General features: G+C 34.7%; 1 protein-coding gene across 19 annotated transcripts in view; it reads right to left on the bottom strand.

Annotated features, from left to right (window-relative positions):
• LOC137237973 (modifier of mdg4-like) overlaps positions 1-22,943 on the bottom strand; it is a 222,395-nt gene that overhangs the window by 163,305 nt on the left and 36,147 nt on the right. Inside the window, exons 5-6 of one of the 19 annotated variants that reach the window (XR_010949065.1) lie at positions 7,600-8,885; positions 3,908-4,047 (exon numbers count right to left, since the gene is read on the bottom strand). The exons of 13 other annotated variants lie outside the window; for them this stretch is intronic. Coding sequence is in view for 3 of the 6 variants with exons in the window: in XM_067762443.1 (XP_067618544.1) it covers positions 2,990-4,047 (1,058 nt within the window). In the remaining 3 variants the exon portion in view is untranslated. Of the gene's footprint in view, positions 1-2,795; positions 4,048-6,457; positions 6,736-7,599; positions 8,886-22,943 lie in introns of those variants that run through there. 5 more of the 19 variants (XR_010949066.1, XM_067762445.1, XR_010949067.1 and 2 more) reach the window with 5 other exon arrangements.

The raw sequence follows: 22,943 nt of genomic DNA, 5'->3' as shown, positions 1-22,943 counted from the left end.
TTTAGTTTTCTTCATTTTTATGAAATTTTCACGATTTTTAGGTTAAGGCACCATCGGTTAAGGCACCATGATAAATGGTAATTAGCCCTTTATCACAATTGTCTTATCCACAATGCTTTATAGCTTCCGGAACCCAATTGTCAACATCACCTACGCGAGGAATCCTGTTACAAATATGATCGTGGCGGTGCAGTTCAAGTTTTCAGAACAAAAGAGGTGCTTAACAACGAACATTTAAATTTTAGTGTTCAACAAGTTTTCATTGTTCAGTTCATTGTGGGATAATAAAATAATTGTATTTCTAAATTTCAATAGGAAATTTTTATCCTTATTTCCTATATTGTTGACCCCGATAAAAGTTTATAACGTGCATCTCATAAGATGCTTCGAAATGAAGATCGGCTCGTCCCTTCGCGGATATCATGAGGAGCTTCAACGACAGATCGACGAATTACGACAGCAAGCGCAACAACAACATAACCGTCAATTGGAGCATCAGCAGCAGCAGCCACCATCACCGCAACCACAACAGCAGCAGCAGCTGGATTATGATTTTGCCGCTAACTTCGCCGATCATCGTGTTGCAGTAAAACTGCCGCCTTTTTGGTCTGACCAACCAAAATTATGGTTTTCGCAAGCTGATTCGCAGTTTACGTTGTCCGATATCACAAATGAGGTAACAAAGTTCCATTATGTTGTTTCGCAGCTGGACGCACGCATCGCATTGGAAATCGAGGACGTTATATGGTGCTTTGTTACCGGAACGTACCGGATCTATATCCGGCAAAAGACCACCAACATCGATAACACTCCTCGTGTTCCAATGAAACGTGATCCAGATCCGGTTAGATTTAACATGCAAATGCAACAACAATGTGACCCATATGGATCAATTTGTTGTTGCATTTGCAAGTTAAATTTCTATCCGTACCTGGATCACGCTTCCTTGGAACATAACATTTGTCGTTAATACAACAACAACTTGGTAGAAACATCGATATATTGCAGATGTGTGTTACGATAAAATCATTGGCGGACAGTCATAGTGAAAATAAAATAGGTTTTAAATTTAGTTGCAGCGTTTTGACATAATTTGCTATGATCTATCTGCCAAAAATGCTGCAACTAAATATAAAACCAAAGATTTTTGAAGAATAAAGATGGTGCAGGCGCGAAAAATAGTGTGAAGCAACCTTCACAAAAATCTAGTAGGTCACATTCACCACGCACCACAGGAGAATGTGTTAAACTACCACTGCCTGTATTTGCTAACAACCATTTGTACACTTTCTATTGAGCTAATCTGTTCAGAATTTAAAATTTTACTCTCTAAAACTACAATCAGTGTATTTTGTGTGCTTAAATTATGTTACAAATTGTGTTAAAAGTTTGTGGTGTGGTGGAAGTGACCTACTAGAATTTTGTGAAGCTCCGCTGCTTTCCACTGAACTTCGCGCATGCAACATCTTTATGTCCAAAAATCTTTGCGTGTGAGTTCGAAGCCAGCTGTTGAAGCATCGTAAGCGCCAAAACGACGCAAAAGTCGAATGTGTTTGGGCCTTTAGCATCCTCCCAGCCAGCATTTTTTGAAAATTTTGATAAAAAATTTTTTAATATCATACCCCAAGATGATTAAAAACGTTCAAATTTAAAAGCATTTTCTATTCGAAAATTAATGTATCATCGGGAAAAAAAATGTACCATAAATGTGATTATTCTTGAATAATCATTTATGATTCATATTTCGAAACGCTTTTTATTCATATTTGATATCATTGCAAAATTGAACTTTAATTGTTTTAGAGTAATATTTGACTACTTTTCACAGTCATTTTCTGATCATATTCGTGAATATATTTCAATCGTTTTTCTTGAGATTTTTGAATCATTTTTGAATGCGATTATGATGCATTTATTCTTCATATCTCATTCAAAATAAGATACTACATAATAATCTTATTTCATCAGAGGAAGAAAGCATGTGGAGCTATTTGAACCACAGGCCACTCGCAAACAAATTTGACCGATATACACCTGCGACTACAACATCCAACATCAGCTATGATCGTCAATATCTCAAAATACGATACGGTACGGGATGTTGAAGACATATCCAGGTACATATGTCAAGAGAGTTTCACTTACCTGGTCAAATAGCTCACAACTTTTGTATTGTCCAACTATTATGTATTTTCTGGGAAGCCGAAGGTGGAGAAATGGTTGGGGAAATCTTCGGGCACGAGCAGCATTTGCATTACATTGTCTTGAAGAATGTCTTAATAATAAAAATGTTATATACATATTTTTTCTGAACTTCATGATTGAAAAAATGTGTGTATGTGAAAAAAGTAAGATTTTCAATGAAGAGTAAAATTTTAACAAGTATAAAACTCATTATTCAGTCAATAAATATAGTCAGAAAAGATTCAGAAAGCTGAATTAAAAATGATTATAAATTTTTGATCACCTAAACACATTTGATTCAAATATGATTCCAATATGTGATTGAAAAATTATATTCAGTTTTTGATCATCAAAGGTAGCATATTTGATTATTTTTTTGTTGGTTTTTATGAAATATTAAAATTTAATCAGCAAAGCACTTCAAAAATTATTCCAAAAAGTGATCGAAAAATGCTTTTCAGTTTTGGATCATCAAAAGTATTCATATTTGATTATTTCTTTTGTTCAATTGTATGATAACTCATTATTTAGTCAGAAAGAGCTATCAAATGGTATTTATATGTAGGGAAATTGAAAATTTAATCATCTAAATGCTGAGTGGACTTTTATTTGTAAATGTTTTATTATTGGCAGTTTACATATTTTTTTTTCATGTTTAAACTTTCAGTTCGTTCAATTCAATTTGTGTTTTCGTGTTTCCGTCAGTTTAAAGTGGTATTTTAGATTTCGAAGCAAAACAAACATAAAATATAAGTTTTACCTCTTGGTAAATTACAACGGTCAAATTAGAAGGGATTTATTTGAATTACATGCCAACTGGCAAGTCAACCAAGGACAGTGCATCCGAATGAAATATGGTAGCATGGTCTATTGCTTTAGTGCAATCGGCGCCAATAATAACTGCTTTTGCTTCATCAAGGAGACACTCCATAAAAGAAAGCCTTTGCTCGACCATACCATGATCAAAAGTCACTGGAATGCCAATTTTTGCTTTGACATGCGTTTTCATTTTAGACCAAATTATTTCAATGGGGTTCAGCATTGTGGATAATCGCGGTAGACGTAAAATTGATACCTTGTTTTTGGCGTTGAGTTTACTTAAAGCGTTTTCCAGATAAGCTTTACACGGAAAATTATCACATACGACTACCAAATTCGCAAGGTTATTGCCCATCTCAACCCAATTTTGAAATACTGTTTGGATGAAATTACATGCTTCAATATCTTTAAAACATTTGCGTCGTCGATCCATAGCTATTATTCCACTTGCTGCCATAGCCCCTATAAGATGAATACTAAGCCCACGTGCGGCTGGCAGCATATGAGGCTCTTTACAACCAAGCCGTGCTCTACCTCGTGCGCGTCGGTAAAACAAATTAAAATTAATTTCGTCCATATAGATTACTTGCTTTCCAGTTTTTATATAAGTATTTAAAGCTCTTACATATTCTGCTCTTTTTGCCTTACTTACGACACTATTGATGCCAACTGGCAAGTTGTGTACGTTTTGAATAGTATATAGCCTGCCTTGTAAATAGTTTCCTATCGTGGTAGTCGAAACTTGTTTTCGAAAAGTGTTGCATACTTTAAATTGTATTTGTTTCAGTGTCAAAGTGCAGTTTTGTTCAATCCACTTTATAATATCATCGATTTCTTCCTCAGTTAGGGACTTTGCTCTCGTTCCTCCTCGTTTAAGCATTTTATCTCTTCCTGACGTTACCCAGTGGTAAGCCGTTTTATAGTTGACTCCCAAAGATACTGCCATGCTTATCCAGTCCTCATTATTATTTGCAGCTTCCACGACCCTGCTTCTGTCTTCGTTCGAATGAACCTTGTACCTCCTGCGCTCGAGTATTTCAGTCTCTATGTAAACAAAGTCAATCAAAAGCATATAAATATGTGACCATCTCATACATATGTATATGTAATTGTATGTACAGTGGCCCAAGCCATTTGTCCAAATTAAAATTGTTACTAATACTATGTCTGGAATATACCATGGTATGAATATTACAAAGTAAAACCGATGAGAGCCGAAATGACGTTTAAAAAAATCTTAAAATTCTCATTGCTCTCACATTTTTATTTTTTTATTTTGGTGTTGTTTTCATAACAAAAATATAACAAACTGTAATATATTTGGTAATTCTATACCACAGCATGACACTCTTAATACACGTCCAAAAATATCAAGAGGGGTATCAAAAGACGAGCTTTGGATCCAGGATCGCGAATCCGAAAGCGGAGGGAAAAAACTTTGGGTATGTCAAGAGATATTTGCAAAAGAAATTTTGAAAATGTTCATGTGGTTGTTGTAATTTTGATGATTTTGTGGTGCCCACAAAAAAAATTGTGAACATAAGTGTTTTCCGCGGATATAGTTTTTGTCTCCAAACCGTGGTTGAATCCACCCAATGTAATTTTTTATAAGCGCGGCCAAAGGCCGTCAATGCAGAAAGGTGATCTGCGCAAAAATACTATGGATCCCACCCTCGGTTTCGGAGCACTCCGGGGTAATTTTTCTGTTTTTCGTTAATATCTTTTGAACGATCTAAAATTTTTATTTTGCGCCTTCGGATTATTGTTGTCGAGGTCAATATGAGTCTTTTGACACCTCTTTCGGTATTTTTGGACGCGTATTACCGCTGTTATGCTGTCGTATAGAATTACCATATATTTTTGCGTTCTAACAATTATATTATGATATTTTATCCAAAACCGATTTTTTTATTGGTGGAAATAACCAGAAAATAAGAAATCTCAACGGTCAACCGCATTCCAGAATTTTCAATTCAAGAATTGTATTGTGATTTCCCGCAAAAGGAATAATCAGGCCACGATCCTCTTCTGAGGAATTTTCTTCAACAAATTGTTTAGAAATGTATCAGCGTCTGCGCGACGAGAAGAAAAACCCGGCTTACCGCCAAGGTGTACGGAAGAGATACATATCTAATAATAATAACAATTTGGTGTATATATCTTAGGAGATTAAGGTCTAGCTTTCCATCCAATTCGAAGGCTACTGATCGTGTATTCGTTTTTCTATGAACTGTCTCACCTAAATACATGTTTTGTGCCGACCCAAAAATGTATCTGCTAATTCGGACGAACTTTTGGTGCCAAGTGACAATCAATACCATCTATACAAATTTTCTTAAATATTTTTGATGGATAGGCCAACACACTAGCTCTACACTACAGCGGCAGACTTTGACCGTTCAGCCGGTAAATGCAGCCTCTATGAACTATCATACTCCAACTGTACGATGATGTTTAGCTAAGCTACGAAGAGCTAAGCTGGGAAGATCTCCACTGGGTTCGGAGAAGCAGGTGGGGAAGATTTTGATCTCTCTTGGTGCCCCCTGTTGGGGTCAGTTATCGCGAAACAGGGTTACCTGAAGTGACTTGTTACGCAACGACCAGCATCTCCTAAACGGTTAAGCGCCAATTAAAAAATGTATCTTCCAACCTTTTCCGCAGTAGCGAGGACACTTGAGACTGGTGATCTCTTATAAAGTGAAGTTTCAGCATATTTAAGGGTTAAAGACGTATCAACCAAGTGAAGAAGGATGAATGATAAATCAATAGGGGTGGTCTCCAACATTCGTTCTTCTTTCCCCTTGCAAAAATAGCACGCGTTGAGGCATCCATTATATTGGTAACTCATTTTTTTGCCATATACATAAAAACCGATTTCAAAACTTTTCGAAATATTTTTTCACTTATTTCATAAGCATTTTATTTGTTTTGGTATTAAAAAAATTAAAATGTCAAACCAACATTTTTTTTTTGTGTTTACTTTGGTTTGGCATTTCCACAAAGTTTAAGAGAGTGATTTTAAAATTTTTTTAAAAATCAAAAAACCATTATGGCCGCCAAGAAGAGCAAATGGTTTTACCTGGTAATATTTATGCCATGGAATATACATATCGCACACTAACTACAAAAGAGTCACAACTTGAAAAATGTAAATGTTCAGGAGAGAAGAAAGACGGTTTATGTGAAAACGTCTGTAATGTTATACTGAAATCCAGTTTTACAAATAAGGAGACCTTCATTGTAAAATGAATTGACAAAATTTTGTTCTAATTATTTATTTAAGGACAAAATATATAGCAATTTTGAATTATGACTATTTGACTGAAATGTTTTTATTTTACGTTTGATACTATATCCAATTATGCCCCTTTAACTGAAAAAACGCTTTAATTTTCTTTTAAAGCTTCTCCAGGCTAACTGAACACTAAATACACAAAAGAAAATTCACAAGAAATATACACTTTAGGACTTTATTGCTATATGAATATTTTAAATTAAATTTTAGTTCACTTCAAAAACGATAAAATAACGAACCAAAAGTAAAATATATAATTCATTGTTGAAAAATACTATATTAAAATGTATTTGAAATTTATCAAAGCTAAATATTTATTAAGTTTTTGTAATAAGACTCGTAGAAACTTTTAGGAATTTGCTTTTTATTGACTAATTCTTGCATATGTCTGCTTTATTTGTGGAAGTGGTAGCCTTTGTGAATAAAGTGAGCACAAGCTAAAATTAATAAATTTATTTAGTTATTGTTGTTAGTTATTACAAAGTAAGCTGATCGAAATATATTGGGAAAATAAAAAAACCAAATCGTTTTATTACTTTTGACCTAGAGCCGGCAAAATAAAAAAAATACATTTAAAATTAATAGAGTAAGAGCCCGTGACGGCCAGACCTTTGTCATTTTATAAAAGTTGAAATTTCGTCAGTGCATACTTCCAACTGAAGCAGGATCGTTGGTCTATTATAAAACTTGAGTCATGGTGGCTTTAACAGATATCGTGCAAAAATTTTGCAGAAAAAGATTTAAGAAGTCACTAGCCTCGTTGCCAGACACTTTCCATAGTGGCTTTGTCCAGCCAGACACTTTTTGTAATGCAAAACTGTACTTTTTCATAAAATGAAAGCTGAAAGTTTTTTACGGCAAACAAAATTTCAAAGTTTTTTTTAAAGATTTTGTATTCGAATTTCAGTATAAAATTGCTTCGATGTTCTTTGAATTTTAGAAGGATTAAAAGTGTCTGGCTAATCAAAGCCACTATGGAACAGTGGCAATGAGGTTAGTGGCTTCTTATATCGTGACGAAGACCATTTATGAAAATCAGTCTTTATAAAATGACGAAGGAAATGTCTATTTTTCTGCAAAATTTTTGCACGATATCTGTTAAAGCCACCATGACTCAAGTTTTATAATAGACCAACGATCCTGCTTCAGTTGGAAGTATGCACTGACGAAATTTCATATTTTATAAAATGACAAAGGCTGGCAGCCACGGGATCTTAGACTATAATAAAGTTAAAAATGGTTAAGATAAAATGTTTATTAAAAATAACATCTGTTTCGTGTATAAAGTTTAAATAACTTACTTAATGCTATTCCACGACTTTACGGACTCCAAGTTGCTCTTCTTTACACAAACTTTTTGAAACCTGGGCTCTTTGTAGGATGTTTTGTAGAAAAATTAATCTAAATTTTCGTTTTTAACTTGCAAAACTTTAATATTATGCCATATAACTTTTTCATTATTTTCATTAGTGGAAAAATTTTGGCCCCATTCTTCTTGTAGAGACTTGAAATCATAAAAATCCTCATATTGCAATTCCAGTTGCAATCTATTTGCATAGATCCTTCTCTTCTTGATGTGTGGTATACTGTTCACTCAATCTTATCTTTTCAATTTCAACAGCATTTAGATAAGACTCGCAGAGATCACATTGATTTTTTTTTGGTTTGAAGAAAGAAATATTAAATTCTGTATTAAATATTCTATAAAACATAATTTTACTTCCGAATTCTAAATTTTCCGCCTCACGATTTTCTTTGTAGTCTTGGTACAGGTCTGCAACACTTTTGCTGTTCTCAATGAACTCGCGCGAAGTTTGGGCACGTAAATAGTGAGACTCAACTTTCGGAATGTTTTTTATAAAATCCCTTATACTTTCCTTAATTTCAGAGCTTACTGTACTATGATTTATATGCTTACCACGAAGATCAATCTCAACGAATCCTTCTTCATATTTTTTTTTAATGACTGTGCGTATAACTCTATCATTTATGTCAAGAGTGCCTTTGAAAAAAGTCTTACATACTCTGATATGCTTTGAGTTGACATCAAAGAAAAAAGCGTTATTAAGTCTGCGAGACCCGTATCTATATTTGCGCTTTATTGGCTCCATATGATTAGCTAAAAACTCTCTTTGTATTTGCAAATCACTGCACTTCCAATAACTATGAAATATTTTAAGTCGCTGTGATTCGGAAATATCTCGACTGCATCCCAACCGGCACTTTGCTCCACAGGGAGGCTGCAAACGTTTAGCATTAATAGATTTCTTTGTTTTTGAAAGTGAGGTATATGAGAGCCCAGAGTTTCGCAACAATTTTTGCTCTTTCTGCTTCTTATTATTTTTTAATTCATATTTACAGCGTAATCTCTGTCTAAAATGTTTTTCTTTATTTGCTTCCGAAGAGCTACTTTCATTCGCTTCTGATAAACGGAATTCACTCTCAGACTCGCTAAATGCATGTATACTGCCATCACTCGTATAACTTTCATTAGATACGCTAGAATCAGTCTCTTCGTTTAAACATTGCATTGTTCTTGAATAATGCTCAAGGTTTGGACACTTCATTTTCAACAATAAAGTCACAACTAAAAAAATTAAATTTCCAGTCAGTCAATAAAATTAATATCGATATTTATTCAAAATATGAAAGCATAGTTATACCTTATAGCAACAAAGCTAAAATTATATTTGATTTCATTTTTAAACTAGTGAATTTCTAAGAAAACTTACTACTCATACATTCACAATTATTTCATCAAAAAAGGCACATTTCACAATAATGCAAGCAAATTTACTTACTCTTTACGTATAAAAAGACACAATTTTAATTAATACACAACAAAGTTAAAACTTTTTTGCAACAAGATAGAATTTAAAATAATACGCTTTATGCGTAAAAAAACTGATCACTTGTTCTTAAGCACAACTAAAAATAGTACTCAACAATCAACACCAAAACTGGCTTAACAGTAATTTTCCAGTTAAAGAAGAAAATAATGACAACGAAATTTAAAGGGCAGTTAGAGATGTGTACTGTGAATTGGTTTATGGAAAAAAAACGATTTTGAAAAATTTTAAGTTATGACTCTTTCGTAGTTAGTGTGCGATATGTGTACCGCAGAGATTTTAAACTTATCAGTCTGCGCAGAAATTCTGCCCATATCTTTTGGACATAAAGGCAAAGCGTCAAACCGAATATGTTCGCTACATTAAAACGTACATTTCGAAATTGGAGAAAAGGCACATTTTTTGCCCTGTTACGCTTTAACAGGGTATATGATTGTCCTGCAAATCTGGTAACGCTAATTTTAATTGCCAAATTATTTTAGCGAAATTTATTCCTTTTTCTTGCAGACTTGACTATGGAAGAAGCTTAATTTTTTTGTGTTCGGTTCATAGAAAACAAGTGCATAAAGGGTTGATATATTTTCGACACGGTTTAATGCAAGAGTGTACACCGTGCAAAGGCGGTTTTTTTGCTGAATCACAATCACCATTGTAAACCTTAAGATAACTTCTGCATAGACGTTAAAATTACAAATAGAATGGATCGCCTGATTTTTAATTGACTATCGCTGTCTCATTCTGTATCTCTCTCTATCACCCGCTGAAGATAGCCGGCCCTATGCGCCGCCATATTGAACACCCGGTCAAAACGCTGCCAAAATGCAAAAAGTTGCCATATTGAACATCCTGTCAGGCAGTTGACAGATAAGATATCACTTGTTTTATCCACAATGATGACAATCGCCATAAACAATAGGGGGACTCATGAAAGCATATAAACTTATAAGGTGTAATATTATATCCATTTACACACGCTGTTATATGAACGCACCTAGAAATAATCTTGATAAACTTGATTGTTTATCAGCTGTATTATTGCCAAACAAAAATTTTTTCATATGTATTTAATTAGCGAGCTTTGCTCATATTGCTTTATACAATGGTTTTTGTAATTGATATTAGAGAAAAATTGTAAGTTTACAAACGGCGATGGTTACTAGGACATGTTTCTGAATTTCACTTCTTCATCAGCTAGCTTTTCGGGAGCTGAGCGTTGAACTCGAGTCTCCAACATTCATATCAGTGCAAGCCTTTTTTAGCTGCTACGCCATATGAATGTTCCGTTGTTCGCTGTACAATTGGTCTCTAAGAGTTGCCTTTTTTGTTTATATTCCTTTTGATCACCATGTAGGCACATACACTCTGTATGTAGTTTATTCCTAATGGTGTGGATATGATTTTTAGGCGTGCTTTTGAAAGCTTAGTAACATTTGTTCGGATATTTACAGTATTTGTTTTTAATACTTCCGCTGTTACTATTATATCAATATGATCATATGTATTTAATTAGCGAGCTTTGCTCAGAAACATGTCCTAGTAACCATCGCCGTTTGTAAACTTACAATTTTTCTCTAATATCAATTACAAAAACCATTGTATAAAGCAATATGAGCAAAGCTCGCTAATTAAATACATATGATCATATTGATATAATAGTAACAGCGGAAGTATTAAAAACAAATACTGTAAATATCCGAACAAATGTTACTAAGCTTTCAAAAGCACGCCTAAAAATCATATCCACACCATTAGGAATAAACTACATACAGAGTGTATGTGCCTACATGGTGATCAAAAGGAATATAAACAAAAAAGGCAACTCTTAGAGACCAATTGTACAGCGAACAACGGAACATTCATATGGCGTAGCAGCTAAAAAAGGCTTGCACTGATATGAATGTTGGAGACTCGAGTTCAACGCTCAGCTCCCGAAAAGCTAGCTGATGAAGAAGTGAAATTCAGAAACATGTCCTAGTAACCATCGCCGTTTGTAAACTTACAATTTTTCTCTAATATCAATTACAAAAATTTTTTGATTGTTATACAAATTAAAAAATGCCAAGATTAAGTTAAAATTCAAAACTAAAACGTCTTTACTAAGATATTCTTGTAAATGCCTTGCTGATGTTGGAGATTTCTGATGAAAATGCCTGCTGTAATGTCTGCAAGGTTGCATTCCTTTGAGTTTATCGCGTTTACACAATGAAATGTGCGCATAAATTTATACAAATTGTGTAAATGATTTTTCATACAAAATTTGACAGCTCGTTTACGCACTAGATAAATTTATACGTTTACACACTTTATAAGGCATTTATACGGTTACATGAGTCCCCCTAATACAAAAGTGTAGCTTCGCGCATAGTGTACAAGTACAAGTGTGTTGACTTCTTTCTGACAGGCACTCGCTTAAGTTAGCATAACGGGAAAATCTGGGTTGCCATTATTGTTTCGGTTGAAAACGGTCAATTAGGGTTCTGTGCAGAGACGTAAAAGATTGAACAGGGTTTATGTAGTCACAAAAGTGTTGCTCCTGTTCCACAACATTTTAATTTTATATCATGGCGAAAAGTGTTCAGTTCAGAGTTATTGATTTTCATTAAAAGTTTAATTTATTATGGAGGGTTACTCCTTTAAGTGTAAAAAGCAGAGAAAACGTAGAGTTTTTCAAATTATTGTGAAAAACTTTTTAATTTGAATTTCTGTACCCAAGTTCACTATATTTGTGTAACACAAGAATCTGGAGATCAATTCTTTAACTATGAAAACCTGAAAAATATACACTTATTGAAAACACATTTGCACACACAATTTACACTTTGAATTTAGTTGTGTTTTTATGCACAAGATTTTGAAACTAAAAACAAAATTTTCATTTGTCAGTAAAAATAAAGAAAAAACGGACTAATGTAAAAAAAACCCTATCGAAATACAAACTGGCTTGTTTGTTTTTAATGAACTACGTGGTATTTTTCTTGTATTTCGTTAGTTTTTTTAAATATAGTTCACACACTTACACCAGTACTGAAACCTTATTGGCTCCCTCGGCAAAAAATATAAGACAAAATACAAGAAAAATACATTGAAAATAAAGCAGTGTCATATAGGAGTTTGATTTCCTTACACTTACAGCACCATTTTATTTGCAGGAGACTTTCACAGCTACAAAAATTAAGGCAGATTTACACAGGACGCTTTGGTTGTGTTGCATTCATTAATTCATCTGTCGGGCGAAGTATCGAAAAATTTACATAAATGCTTTGGTTGCGTGCCTACGCTGTGACAACGCCTTACGAAAAACAATGAAACACCGTATGTTATCTTTGCTTTGAAGCGACCAAAGCGTTTATATAATTTTGCCCTTATGCATTTGTGTAAACAGCCTTAGAAGTCAAATTTTCCCATGTTACACGTGTGGCGCTTTATATTTTGACTCTAATTTAAATAAATTTTGCTTCCGTATGTTTCTGCATTGTTGCAGGCTAAAAATCTTCTAGTATTCTTATTTCCGCGGAAATATATGCAACTATTTCATTTGTGAATACTACAAAGTTTTATTAAACTATCAAATGCAACTCAGCTTGAAGTACTCTTACGTACCAAAAATGCATCTCTAGACCTGAGATTTGCATCAGGTGAGCGAGGCTGTTTGTAGTTTTGACGTTTATCGCTTAGTTAAAACACCATTGTTTACTATATAGTTTGGCAGCTTAAATAGAGCTTATGTTGCGAATAGAGTGGAAGGCAGTGGACTAGGCAGTCGAATGTCATATAATGAAGGAATTGATGTTCGGAGTTTTTTCAAAATTTGCCCGAAATCCTGAATCACAAAAGGGAGTGTAGTTAAGTACGAAAATGAAAAAATGTAGTTAGGCGTTGCTCCTTTTTTAGCAGGAGATTTTCATTTAAAAATGTAATGTACAAACAAAAGAGATTTTCATTTTAAAAATGTAATATATAAACCAAAGTTCCTTCGATTACTCATTTTATCTATGAAGCTTCACATGCACTTTATAAAAACGTTCTTTTTATTTTTACGAACTTATTCCTCAATGAAAATAAATGAAACATGTAAGCATTAATTATGTTTTTTACTTCTTAAATGTTCTTAAATATTATAAATGTGTTAAAAGTAGCAGGAATAAAATAATATTGACAAATCTGATATGTCAAACTAATTTTATATAGTAAAAATGATTTCATAAATTGCATGCATTTTATAAATATGCATTATATTTTATAAATATGCATTATATTTTAAATTTTCTCTATTCGTTTTGTGCTGACTAAATTTTGCTTATGCATAACTTTCTTTGGCTATATAGGCTAACTATTCCAGGAGCCGTTTTCACCATATTCGGTGAACGCTAACAAACACTTTATTTGAAAGAAATCGTTTAGTGATTCGTCAAATAAGGGTTACTTTAAAATAACGTCACATGAGGAAAAATTAAATACAACTATTTTTATAACATGAAGATAGATAGAAAATTTATTGGGGATTGCTCTGCGACCGTTGATCTATTGTGCCCTCATCAGATTGCGTCGCGTTCCAGGAGGATATGTTCCACCGTCTCTCCTGATCGATCACGAAATCGACATAAATACAAAATTATGTTTTTTATTTAGTTGAACGGCGATAGATTTTTTTAAATGCAAGAAACTTCAAGAAGAACGTAAGTTTTTAATTATTTGTGTGTTGCTTTGACGTTGGCGTTGCGTTGCTTATGGATTGAAGCAATTAAAGCATGTGTGTTCAAAGTCAGATGTAGACGCAACGCAAGTGCCAAAACGGCGCAAAAGTCACCTTAAGCGTATTTGCTTTAGGTGTTATTTATCAATATTAATTAAAAATGTCAGATCTCCTAAAAAGTTGAACTTAGGCAAGATACACAAGAGGCGTAGCTTCGTAGACGCCTGCAAAATATGGCTTGCAGCTAAGATCCCTCTACACATCAAGATTGCTTATGCTGTGCCTAATACGCGTCTATGAAGCTACGCCTCGTGTCCATCTTCTCTTAGATTATATTTCAAAGACATTTTTTTTAGCTTTAAACTTTGTTCATAATATTCATGTACATATCTACTACTATGGCAGTCGCTTGCATACTACTAATTTATTATTTAAAAAAAATTAAGTTCGTAAAAATGCAACCTTATCACGTGCATTCTCAAACACGGTTGCCACACCATGTCATTTGGGACCAAAATTTATCGAAAAAAGGACCAGACCTTAAAAAAAAGGGACAAAATTTTAGGAGTAAATTGAAAATTATATGTGGGTAATAGATTTGCGGCAATTTTTTTAGCAGTGTTTTGAATTTTTGTTTCAGTGAAAAAGAAATAAAAGTACCAAAACCGTGCCGAAAAAGAAACAAAATTGGGAAAAAGGGGCCAGCAGGACCATATAGGGGGGGGAGGGAATGGACTAAGTGGCAACCGTGTTCTCAAATGCAAGCTTCCACATCAAATACATATACATATAAGTACTTCGACATTACGAAATACATTGTCGCGTTGTGAGGCTAAATATTTTTGCATAAAAGCTTTTTGACCAACACAATACCACAGATAATGTAATAAAATTTCACGAAAATAATACATTTTTTCGAAAACTCACACAGAATATCCGCAGTCATTGTTTACGAATTTAGAAACAATGAGAATGGCAAATACGAACGTGTATGAAATGTAATGTCAAAACGTATATGCACATGGTTGTATTTATATGCACGAAAATGATTTAAAAACGCATGAAATTGTTAATATAAAGTTCAAAAATAAATGATAAAAACTTAAATATAAATAAAATGATTCTTTTAATAACAACAAAAACTCCTTATATATTCTCTATATATATCAATTGGTAAGGATTAACTCACTTTAAGCTAAATAATCTAAAGTTTTTTTTTTGAGACTGAGTCGAGAACTGTGCGTGTGAATGTGCGAATTTCACCGATCAGCTGTTAGTTGCGCTACTTGGTAAAATTTACTATGTAAAACACACTTGTCTTGAGCTCGATTCTAACCAGCGGTCTTATTTTCCCATTATTTCGGTTGCTTTTATGTGTTTAAAATATAAAATTTAAAGAACTAATAAATAGTGATTGCACGACGAAAATTGGAAGAGAAGCTCATCTTAAAATCTCTTCGGAGCGTCTTATATTTATTTAATTAGATATTACACTCTAGAGGTGGAACTTTTTCTATGAAAAAAATTCGCATCTCTAATGCCCCTATTACGGTATACAACTCAACTTAGTAGGGATGTAATTAGACAACTCAACTCCTGTTTGGTATTACGAATTACAACTTATTTCAGTTGAAGTTGAATTGGTGCTGCCAACCTAGGAAAGTGATGATTTGACAGATAAATGAATGAAATCAATTTGTGGCGGAAATTTAAGCATTTGCAAAAGTGATTTTGTATTACAAGATATTATATGATACGAAATCTATTTTATAATGGCGAAAATGTTGGCGATTAACATGTCGCGAATACGGAAAACATTCATTCCAATCCCTTGGAACTACCAAGCACCAAGTAAGAAAATGTTTAATTGACAAATGATGAGTTTCAAATGAAGTTATTTTGCAGATTTTAAAGGAAGCATTTTGCTCATTACTAAACAAAATTAAGGACCATTTCCGCAAACGCTTTCGAGGGAAGGCTGTACCCCTATTTTAAAATTATGCGCCACACTCAGACGCCTTGGTGATGGTAGCTATCAAAAATGCTGTGGAAATGATTTTGATGTTGGACTGGTTTTACATATTATTGAGGAGCATATTTGTGCGAAGTGGATTAGAGATCACGTTCGCCTAATTTCACCTATATTGGCTGCATCCGAACAGCGTCCAGTCTCGTCCGACTTCGGAATGTCGCTCCATAGTCAAAAAGTTATTCAATGTAATCCTTCGTTTAAACGTTGTTTTTTCTATAAATATGTACAAAATTTTTGATTAAAAAAGTTTAAATACCGGCTTTAAATTTTTTGTTTTTTTGGTAACATTTTATGAGCCCGTGCACCATCTAACTCTTATCAAAGGTGGTATCAAAAGACGCGTTTTGGCCTTCGTTTTTAGGATTCGAAAGCGGAAATTAAAAATTTTTTTTCTGTAGAAAAATATTAACAAAAACCCACAAAATGGTCCGAGGGTCCGAAATATGATGCCCGATCCACAGTTTTTTTGCACAGAATATTTTTCTGCGTTGGCGGTCTTTGGCCGCGATTTGTAAAAATAACCTTGGGTGGGTCCAACGCCTTTCTGCATTAGTGTGTATAAAAAAATCTGGCAAAATACAACCACATGAAAATTTGAACCGAAATGATATGACAGAAATTAATGGCCCTATTACCGTTTACAACTCAACTTAGTTGGGTTGTAATTAAAACAACTCAACTTTAAGACAACTCAACTCCTGTTTGGTATTACGAATTACAACTTATTTCAGTTGAAATTGAATTGAGTTGCCAACTTCAGAAAGTGATGATTTGACAGATAAATAAACAGCTGATCAATTTGTGGCAGAAATTTAAGCATTTTCAAATGTGATTTTTTTATTAATATTTTATGAAGTCTATTTTATAATGACAAAAATATTGGTGATTGACATTTCGCGAATACGGAAAACATTCGCGTGATCATTCCAATCCATTGGAACTACCAAGCACCAAGTATGAAAATGTTTAAGTGACAAACAAATAATGAGTTTCATATGAAGTTATTTTGCAGATTTGAAAGGAAGCATTTTACTCAGTACTAAACAAAATTAAGGACCATTTCCGCATACGCGTTCGTATTTTAAAATTATGCGCCATACTCCGATTCGTTGCTGTCGGCAGCTATCAAATATGATGTGGAAATGATTTTGGTGTTGGACTGGTTTTAGATATTATTGAGGAGAATATTTGTGCGAAGTAGATTAAAACCCTAACAGAAAAAACTGTATTTTACTCAAATAGGATTCCCAGGAGTAGTGATAAGTATCAATGGGACTCGCATAATTATTTCACCTATTTTGGCTGCATCCGAACTGCGGCCAGCCTCGTCCAACTAAAGTCAAAAAGTTATTCAATGTAATTGTTTAAACCGTGTTTTTTCTAGAAATGTGTACAAAATTGTTGATTATTGTTTGATTAAAAAAGGTTTAACTACCGGCTTTAAATGTTTTGCTTTTTTTTTGGTAACGTTTTATAAGCCCGTGCACCATCTAACTCTTATCAAAGGTGGTATCAAAAGACGGGTTTCCATCTCCGTTTTTAGGATTCGAGAGCGGAAATTAAAAATTTTATTTCTTTTGAAAGATATTTACAAAGACCCACAAAATGGCCCGAGAGGGTCCGAAATATGAGGCCCGTTCCACAGTTTTTTTTACACAGAACATCTTTCTGCGTTGGCGGCCTTTGGCCGCGATTCGTAAAAATAACTCTGGTTGGGTCGAACACCTTTCTGCATAGCTGTGTACAAAAAATCAGGCAAAATAGATCAACCACATGAAATTAGATTTGATTAGAAATAAAATTTTTAATTTTTGTGTAATTCTTTACGACAGCATGACACTGCTAATACGTGTCCAAAAATATCGAGAGAGATATTAAACGATGCGTCTTGGCATTAGTATTAATAATCCGAAGGCGGAAAATAAAAATTTTAACTCCTTCAAAAGATATTAAACAAAAACCGAAAAAAGACAACAACATTACAACAACCACATGAAAATCGCCAACTTCAACTACAAATATCTCCGGACAAGAGATAAAATGTTTCTTTTCCGCCTTCGGATTATTGTTCTCGAGATTAATACGCGTCTCGATATTTTTGGACGCGTATTAGCAGTGTCGTGCTGTCGCAAAGAATTACAATTTTTGTTTTCGTATTCTGAAATCGGAGGTCGAAACGTGTCTTTTGATATCAACTTTGAAAATCTTTGTTAAAAATTAGGTGGTGAACCGTCTTCTAAAACGTAACATTTTTTCAAAACAACTGCAAAATTTCATGAGACAACTGTTAGTAAGCAGTTGTAAGATTTTCACGTCTTTGACAACTACACCAACACAAGGTTGTAAACGGCAATGCCACAAAAAGTTGTAAGACTAGACAACTCAACCGAAATTTTTTTTGACAGGTTGAGTTTTAATCTGTAATACCAAATTGCGAAATTTCAACTCAACCAGAGTTGAGTTGTAAACGGTAATAGGGGCATAAATTTTTATACTCAGTTGAGCAGAGCTCATAGAGTATATTAACTTTGATGGGATAACGGTTGGTTGTACAGGTATAAAAGAATCGAGATAGATATAGACCTCCATATATCAAAATCATCAGTATCGAAAAAAAAATTCGATTGAGCCATGTCCGTCCGACCGTCCGTCCGTCTGTTAACACGATAACTTGAGTAAATTTTGAGGTATCTTGATGAAATTTGGTATGTAGGCTCCTGGGCACTCATCTCAGATCGCTATTTAAAATGAACGATATCGGACTATAACCACGCCCCCTTTTTCGATATCGAAAATTTCGAAAAATCGAAAAAGTGCGATAATTCATTACCAAATACGGATAAAGCGATGAAGTTTGGTAGGTGAGTTGAACTTATGACGCATAATAGAAAACTAGTAAAATTTTGGACAATAGGCGTGACACCGCCCACTTTTAAAATAAGGTAATTTAGAAGTTTTGCAAGCTGTAATTTGGCAGTCGTTGAAGATATCATGATGGAATTTGGCAGGAACGTTACTCTTATTATTATATGTATGCTTAATAAAAATTAGCAAAATCGGAGAACGACCACGCCCACTTAAAAAAAAATTTTTTTTAAGTCAAATTTTAAAAGAAAAGTTAATATCTTTACAGTATATATGTAAATTATGTCAACATTCGACTCCAGTAATGATATGGTGCAACAAAATACAAAAATAAAAGAAATTTTCAAAATGGGCGTGGCTCCGCCCTTTTTCATTTAATTTGTCTAGGATACTTTTAATGCCATATGTCGAACAAAACATTACCAATCCTCGTGAAATTTGGTAGAGGCTTAGATTGTAGGACGATAACTGTTTTCTGTGAAAAAGGGCGAAATCGGTTGAAGCCACGCCCAGTTTTTATACACAGTTGACCGTCTGTCCTTCCGCTCGGCCGTTAACACGATAACTTGAGCAAAAATCGATATATCTCTACTAAACTCAGTTCACGTACTTATCTGAACTCACTTTATATTGGTGTAAAAAATTGCGAAATCCGACTATGACCACGCCCACTTTTTCGATATCGAAAATTACTAAAAATGAAAAAAATGCCATAATAATATACCAAATACGAAAAAAGGGATGAAACATGGTAATTGGATTGGTCTATTGACGCAAAATATAACTTTAGAAAAAACTTTGTAAAATGGGTGTGCCACCTACCATATTAAGTAGAACAAAATGAAAAAGTTTTGCAGGGCGAAATCAAAAGCCCTTGGAATCTTGGAAGGATAACTGTTCGTGGTATTACATTTATAAATAAATTAGCGGTACCCGACAGATGATGTTCTGGGTCACCCTGGCCCACATTTTGGTCGATATCTCGAAAACGACTTCACATATACAACTACCACCACTCCCTTTTAAAACCTTCATTAATACCTTTAATTTGATACCCATATCGTACAAACACGTTATATAGTCACGCCTGGTCCACCTTTTTGGCGATATCTCGAAAAGGCGTCCCCGAATAGAACTAAGGCTCATTCCCTTTTAAAATACTTATTAACACCTTTCGTTTGATACCCATATTGTACAAAAGCATTCTAGAGTCACCCCTGGCCCACCTTTATAGCAATTCTCGAAAAGGCGTCCACCTATAGAACTAAGGCCCACGCCCTTTTAAAATGCTCATTAACACCTTTCATTTGATACCCATATTGTACAAACGCATTCTGGAGTCACCCCTGGTCCACGTTTATGGCGATATCCCGAAAAGGCGTCCACCCATAGAACTAAGGCCCATTCTCTTTTAAAATACTTATTAACACCTTTCGTTTAATACCCATATTGTACAAACGCATTCTAGAGTCACCCCTGGTCCACGTTTATGGCGATATCTCGAAAAGGCGTCCACCCATAGAACTAAGGCCCACTCCCTTTTAAAATACTCATTAACATCTTTCATTTGATACCCATGTCGTACAAACAAATTCTAGTCACCCCTGGTCCACCTTTATAACGATATTCCGAAAAGGCGTCCACCTATAGAACTAAGGCCCACTCCCTTTTAAAATACACATTAACACTTTTCATTTGATACCCATATCGTACAAACAAATTCTAGAGTCACCCCTGGTCCACCTTTATGGCGATATCTCGAAAAGGCGCCCACCCATAGAACTAAGGCCCACTCCCTTTTAAAATACTTATTAACACCTTTCGTTTGATACCCATATTGTACAAACGCATTCTAGAGTCACCCCTGGTCCACGTTTATGGCGATATCTCGAAAAGGCGTCCACCCATAGAACTAAGGCCCACTCCCTTTTAAAATACTCATTAACATCTTTCATTTGATACCCATGTCGTACAAACAAATTCTAGTCACCCCTGGTCCACCTTTATGGCGATATCTCGAAAAGACGTCCACCCATAGAACTAAGGCCCACTCCCTTTTAAAATACTCATTAACACCTTTCATTTGATACCCATATCGTACAAACAAATTCTAGAGTCACCCCTGGCCCACCTTTATGGCGATATCTCGAAAAGGCGTCCTCCTATAGAACTTAGGCCCACTCCCTTTTAAAATACTCATTAACACTTTCATTTGATACCACCTTTGAAATTTTTTGTTAAAACATAGGTGGTGAGCCGTCTTCTGAAACGTAACATTTTTTCAAAACAACTGCAAAATTTTATGAGACAACTGCTAGTAATCAGTTGTAAGATTTTGTCGTCTTTGACAACTACACCAACACAAGGTTGTAAACGGTAATGCCACAAAAAGTTGTTAGACTAGACAACTGAACCGACATTTTTTTTTGACAGGTTGAGTTGTAATCTGTAATACCAAATGGCGAAATTTCCACCCAACCAGAGTTGAGTTGTAAACAGTAATAGGGACATAAAATTTGTTCATAATTACAGATTAACCGTTTTTTTACACGCGTACACGTTTACGTTTGCGCGTAAAAAAAACGCCTATCCTAGCTTAGATAATGCTTAGGAGACCCATCTAGCGGCAGTGGTTAAACAACTAGCTACATCACAGGGTGTACCGAAAGGCGGAGAGACAACCCTCTGTTGTGTCTGTGTATAACATACTAGCAGACCCGGCCGACATTATTCTGCCATAAATTTGGTCTATCTGCATACATTTTAATAAGCTTTTTCAGTCTAACTCTGCCCTCCCCCCTCTTAACTTTCCTCTTTTTTTTCACTCCTTTCTCCGTCTTTTTCACTTTATCTACCTCTATCTTCGTCTCACTCTATCTCTTTCTCAGTCTCCTTCTGATTCCCTCTTTGCTCTCCCCTTAAGTTTTTCTCATTCTTCTTTATCCCTGATTGCCAGTCCTAAAGGGTGGTATGTATTTTGTTCCAGTCCCATTCCGAGTCTCAGTCCCAGTCCTAGTCCTAATCCCAGTCCCAGTAAGTCTCTGGTCTACTTCGCGGAAAAAAGGATCATAAATACTAATATAGGCAAATATATATACAAAATTTCAGGCAAATCGAATACGAAGTATGTAAATAGGTATGTGGGCATTATTAATTCATGTCTTAATTTTGGCTTCGCATGCATATTTATTAGAGCTTACGATTTCTTCTCGAACACAAGCGAGATTTTCGAGACTCGAGAAATCTAGAACTCTACTTCTCGCGAGATTCTCTTGTCTTGAAGTACTCGTAAATATCGCGAGCTTCTCGACATTCTTACTTAATCGCTGTATGGACAGTATTTATACACTTGTTTTTTATGCTTGTGACTTTTTTGTTGATTATATTGCTTCCAATGACATTTAGCTCAAAAAATATTTATTATACATATAATTTTGTTCGCAATATTTTATTTTTCAACGAGACATCAAGAACACGGCTTCTCGCGAGATTCTCGAATTACTCGTGGGGCTCGCGAGATGCTTGAATCACTCGTAAGGCTCGCGAGATTGTCGAATCTCGTAATACTCGCGATCTTCTCGACTTTCAATTCAGTCGCTGCATTGGCAATATTCTATACATTTCGGGCTTTTTTACTTGTGGTTTTGCGGACATTTTGGCTTGTGCTCTAGAAGAAATCGTAAGCTCTATATAAAACAGCCAATAAATCGATTAAGTTGAATGTCGAGAAGCTCGAGAGCCTTACGAGTAATTAGAGATTCGAGAATCTCGCGAGCCTTACGAGTACTTCGAGATTCGGGAATCTCGCGAGAAGGCGAGACTAGCGAGAAATCTCTTCTCGAACGTGTTCGAGAAATCGTAGGTTCTAACATTTATCAGTTTTGCCGGGTTGATGCGACTAAATCGAATATCACAATGAAAATTACTTTAAAGCTCTCAGCAACAGCTTTCACTTGATATCCATATTACACACACATTCTAGGGGTATCCGGGTCCACGTTTTGGCCTATATCTCGAGACCCTAGTCACCCAGCGGTATAAAAAATACTCTGTACTAAAGCACACATCAACAGCTCCAATTTGATATCCATAATATAAAAACATATCCTAGTGTTAGGCTGATCCACGTTTTGGCCTATACCTCGAGACCCTACTAACCAATAGGTATGAAAACTACCCTGTACTAAGGCACTCATCAACAGCTTC

The sequence above is a fragment of the Eurosta solidaginis genome, chromosome 1 (genome assembly GCF_040869045.1).
Source record: "Eurosta solidaginis isolate ZX-2024a chromosome 1, ASM4086904v1, whole genome shotgun sequence".
NCBI lineage: Eukaryota > Metazoa > Arthropoda > Insecta > Diptera > Tephritidae > Eurosta > Eurosta solidaginis.
The sequence above is the reverse complement of the archived record's forward strand: the minus strand, read 5'-3'. Positions and strand labels throughout refer to the sequence as shown.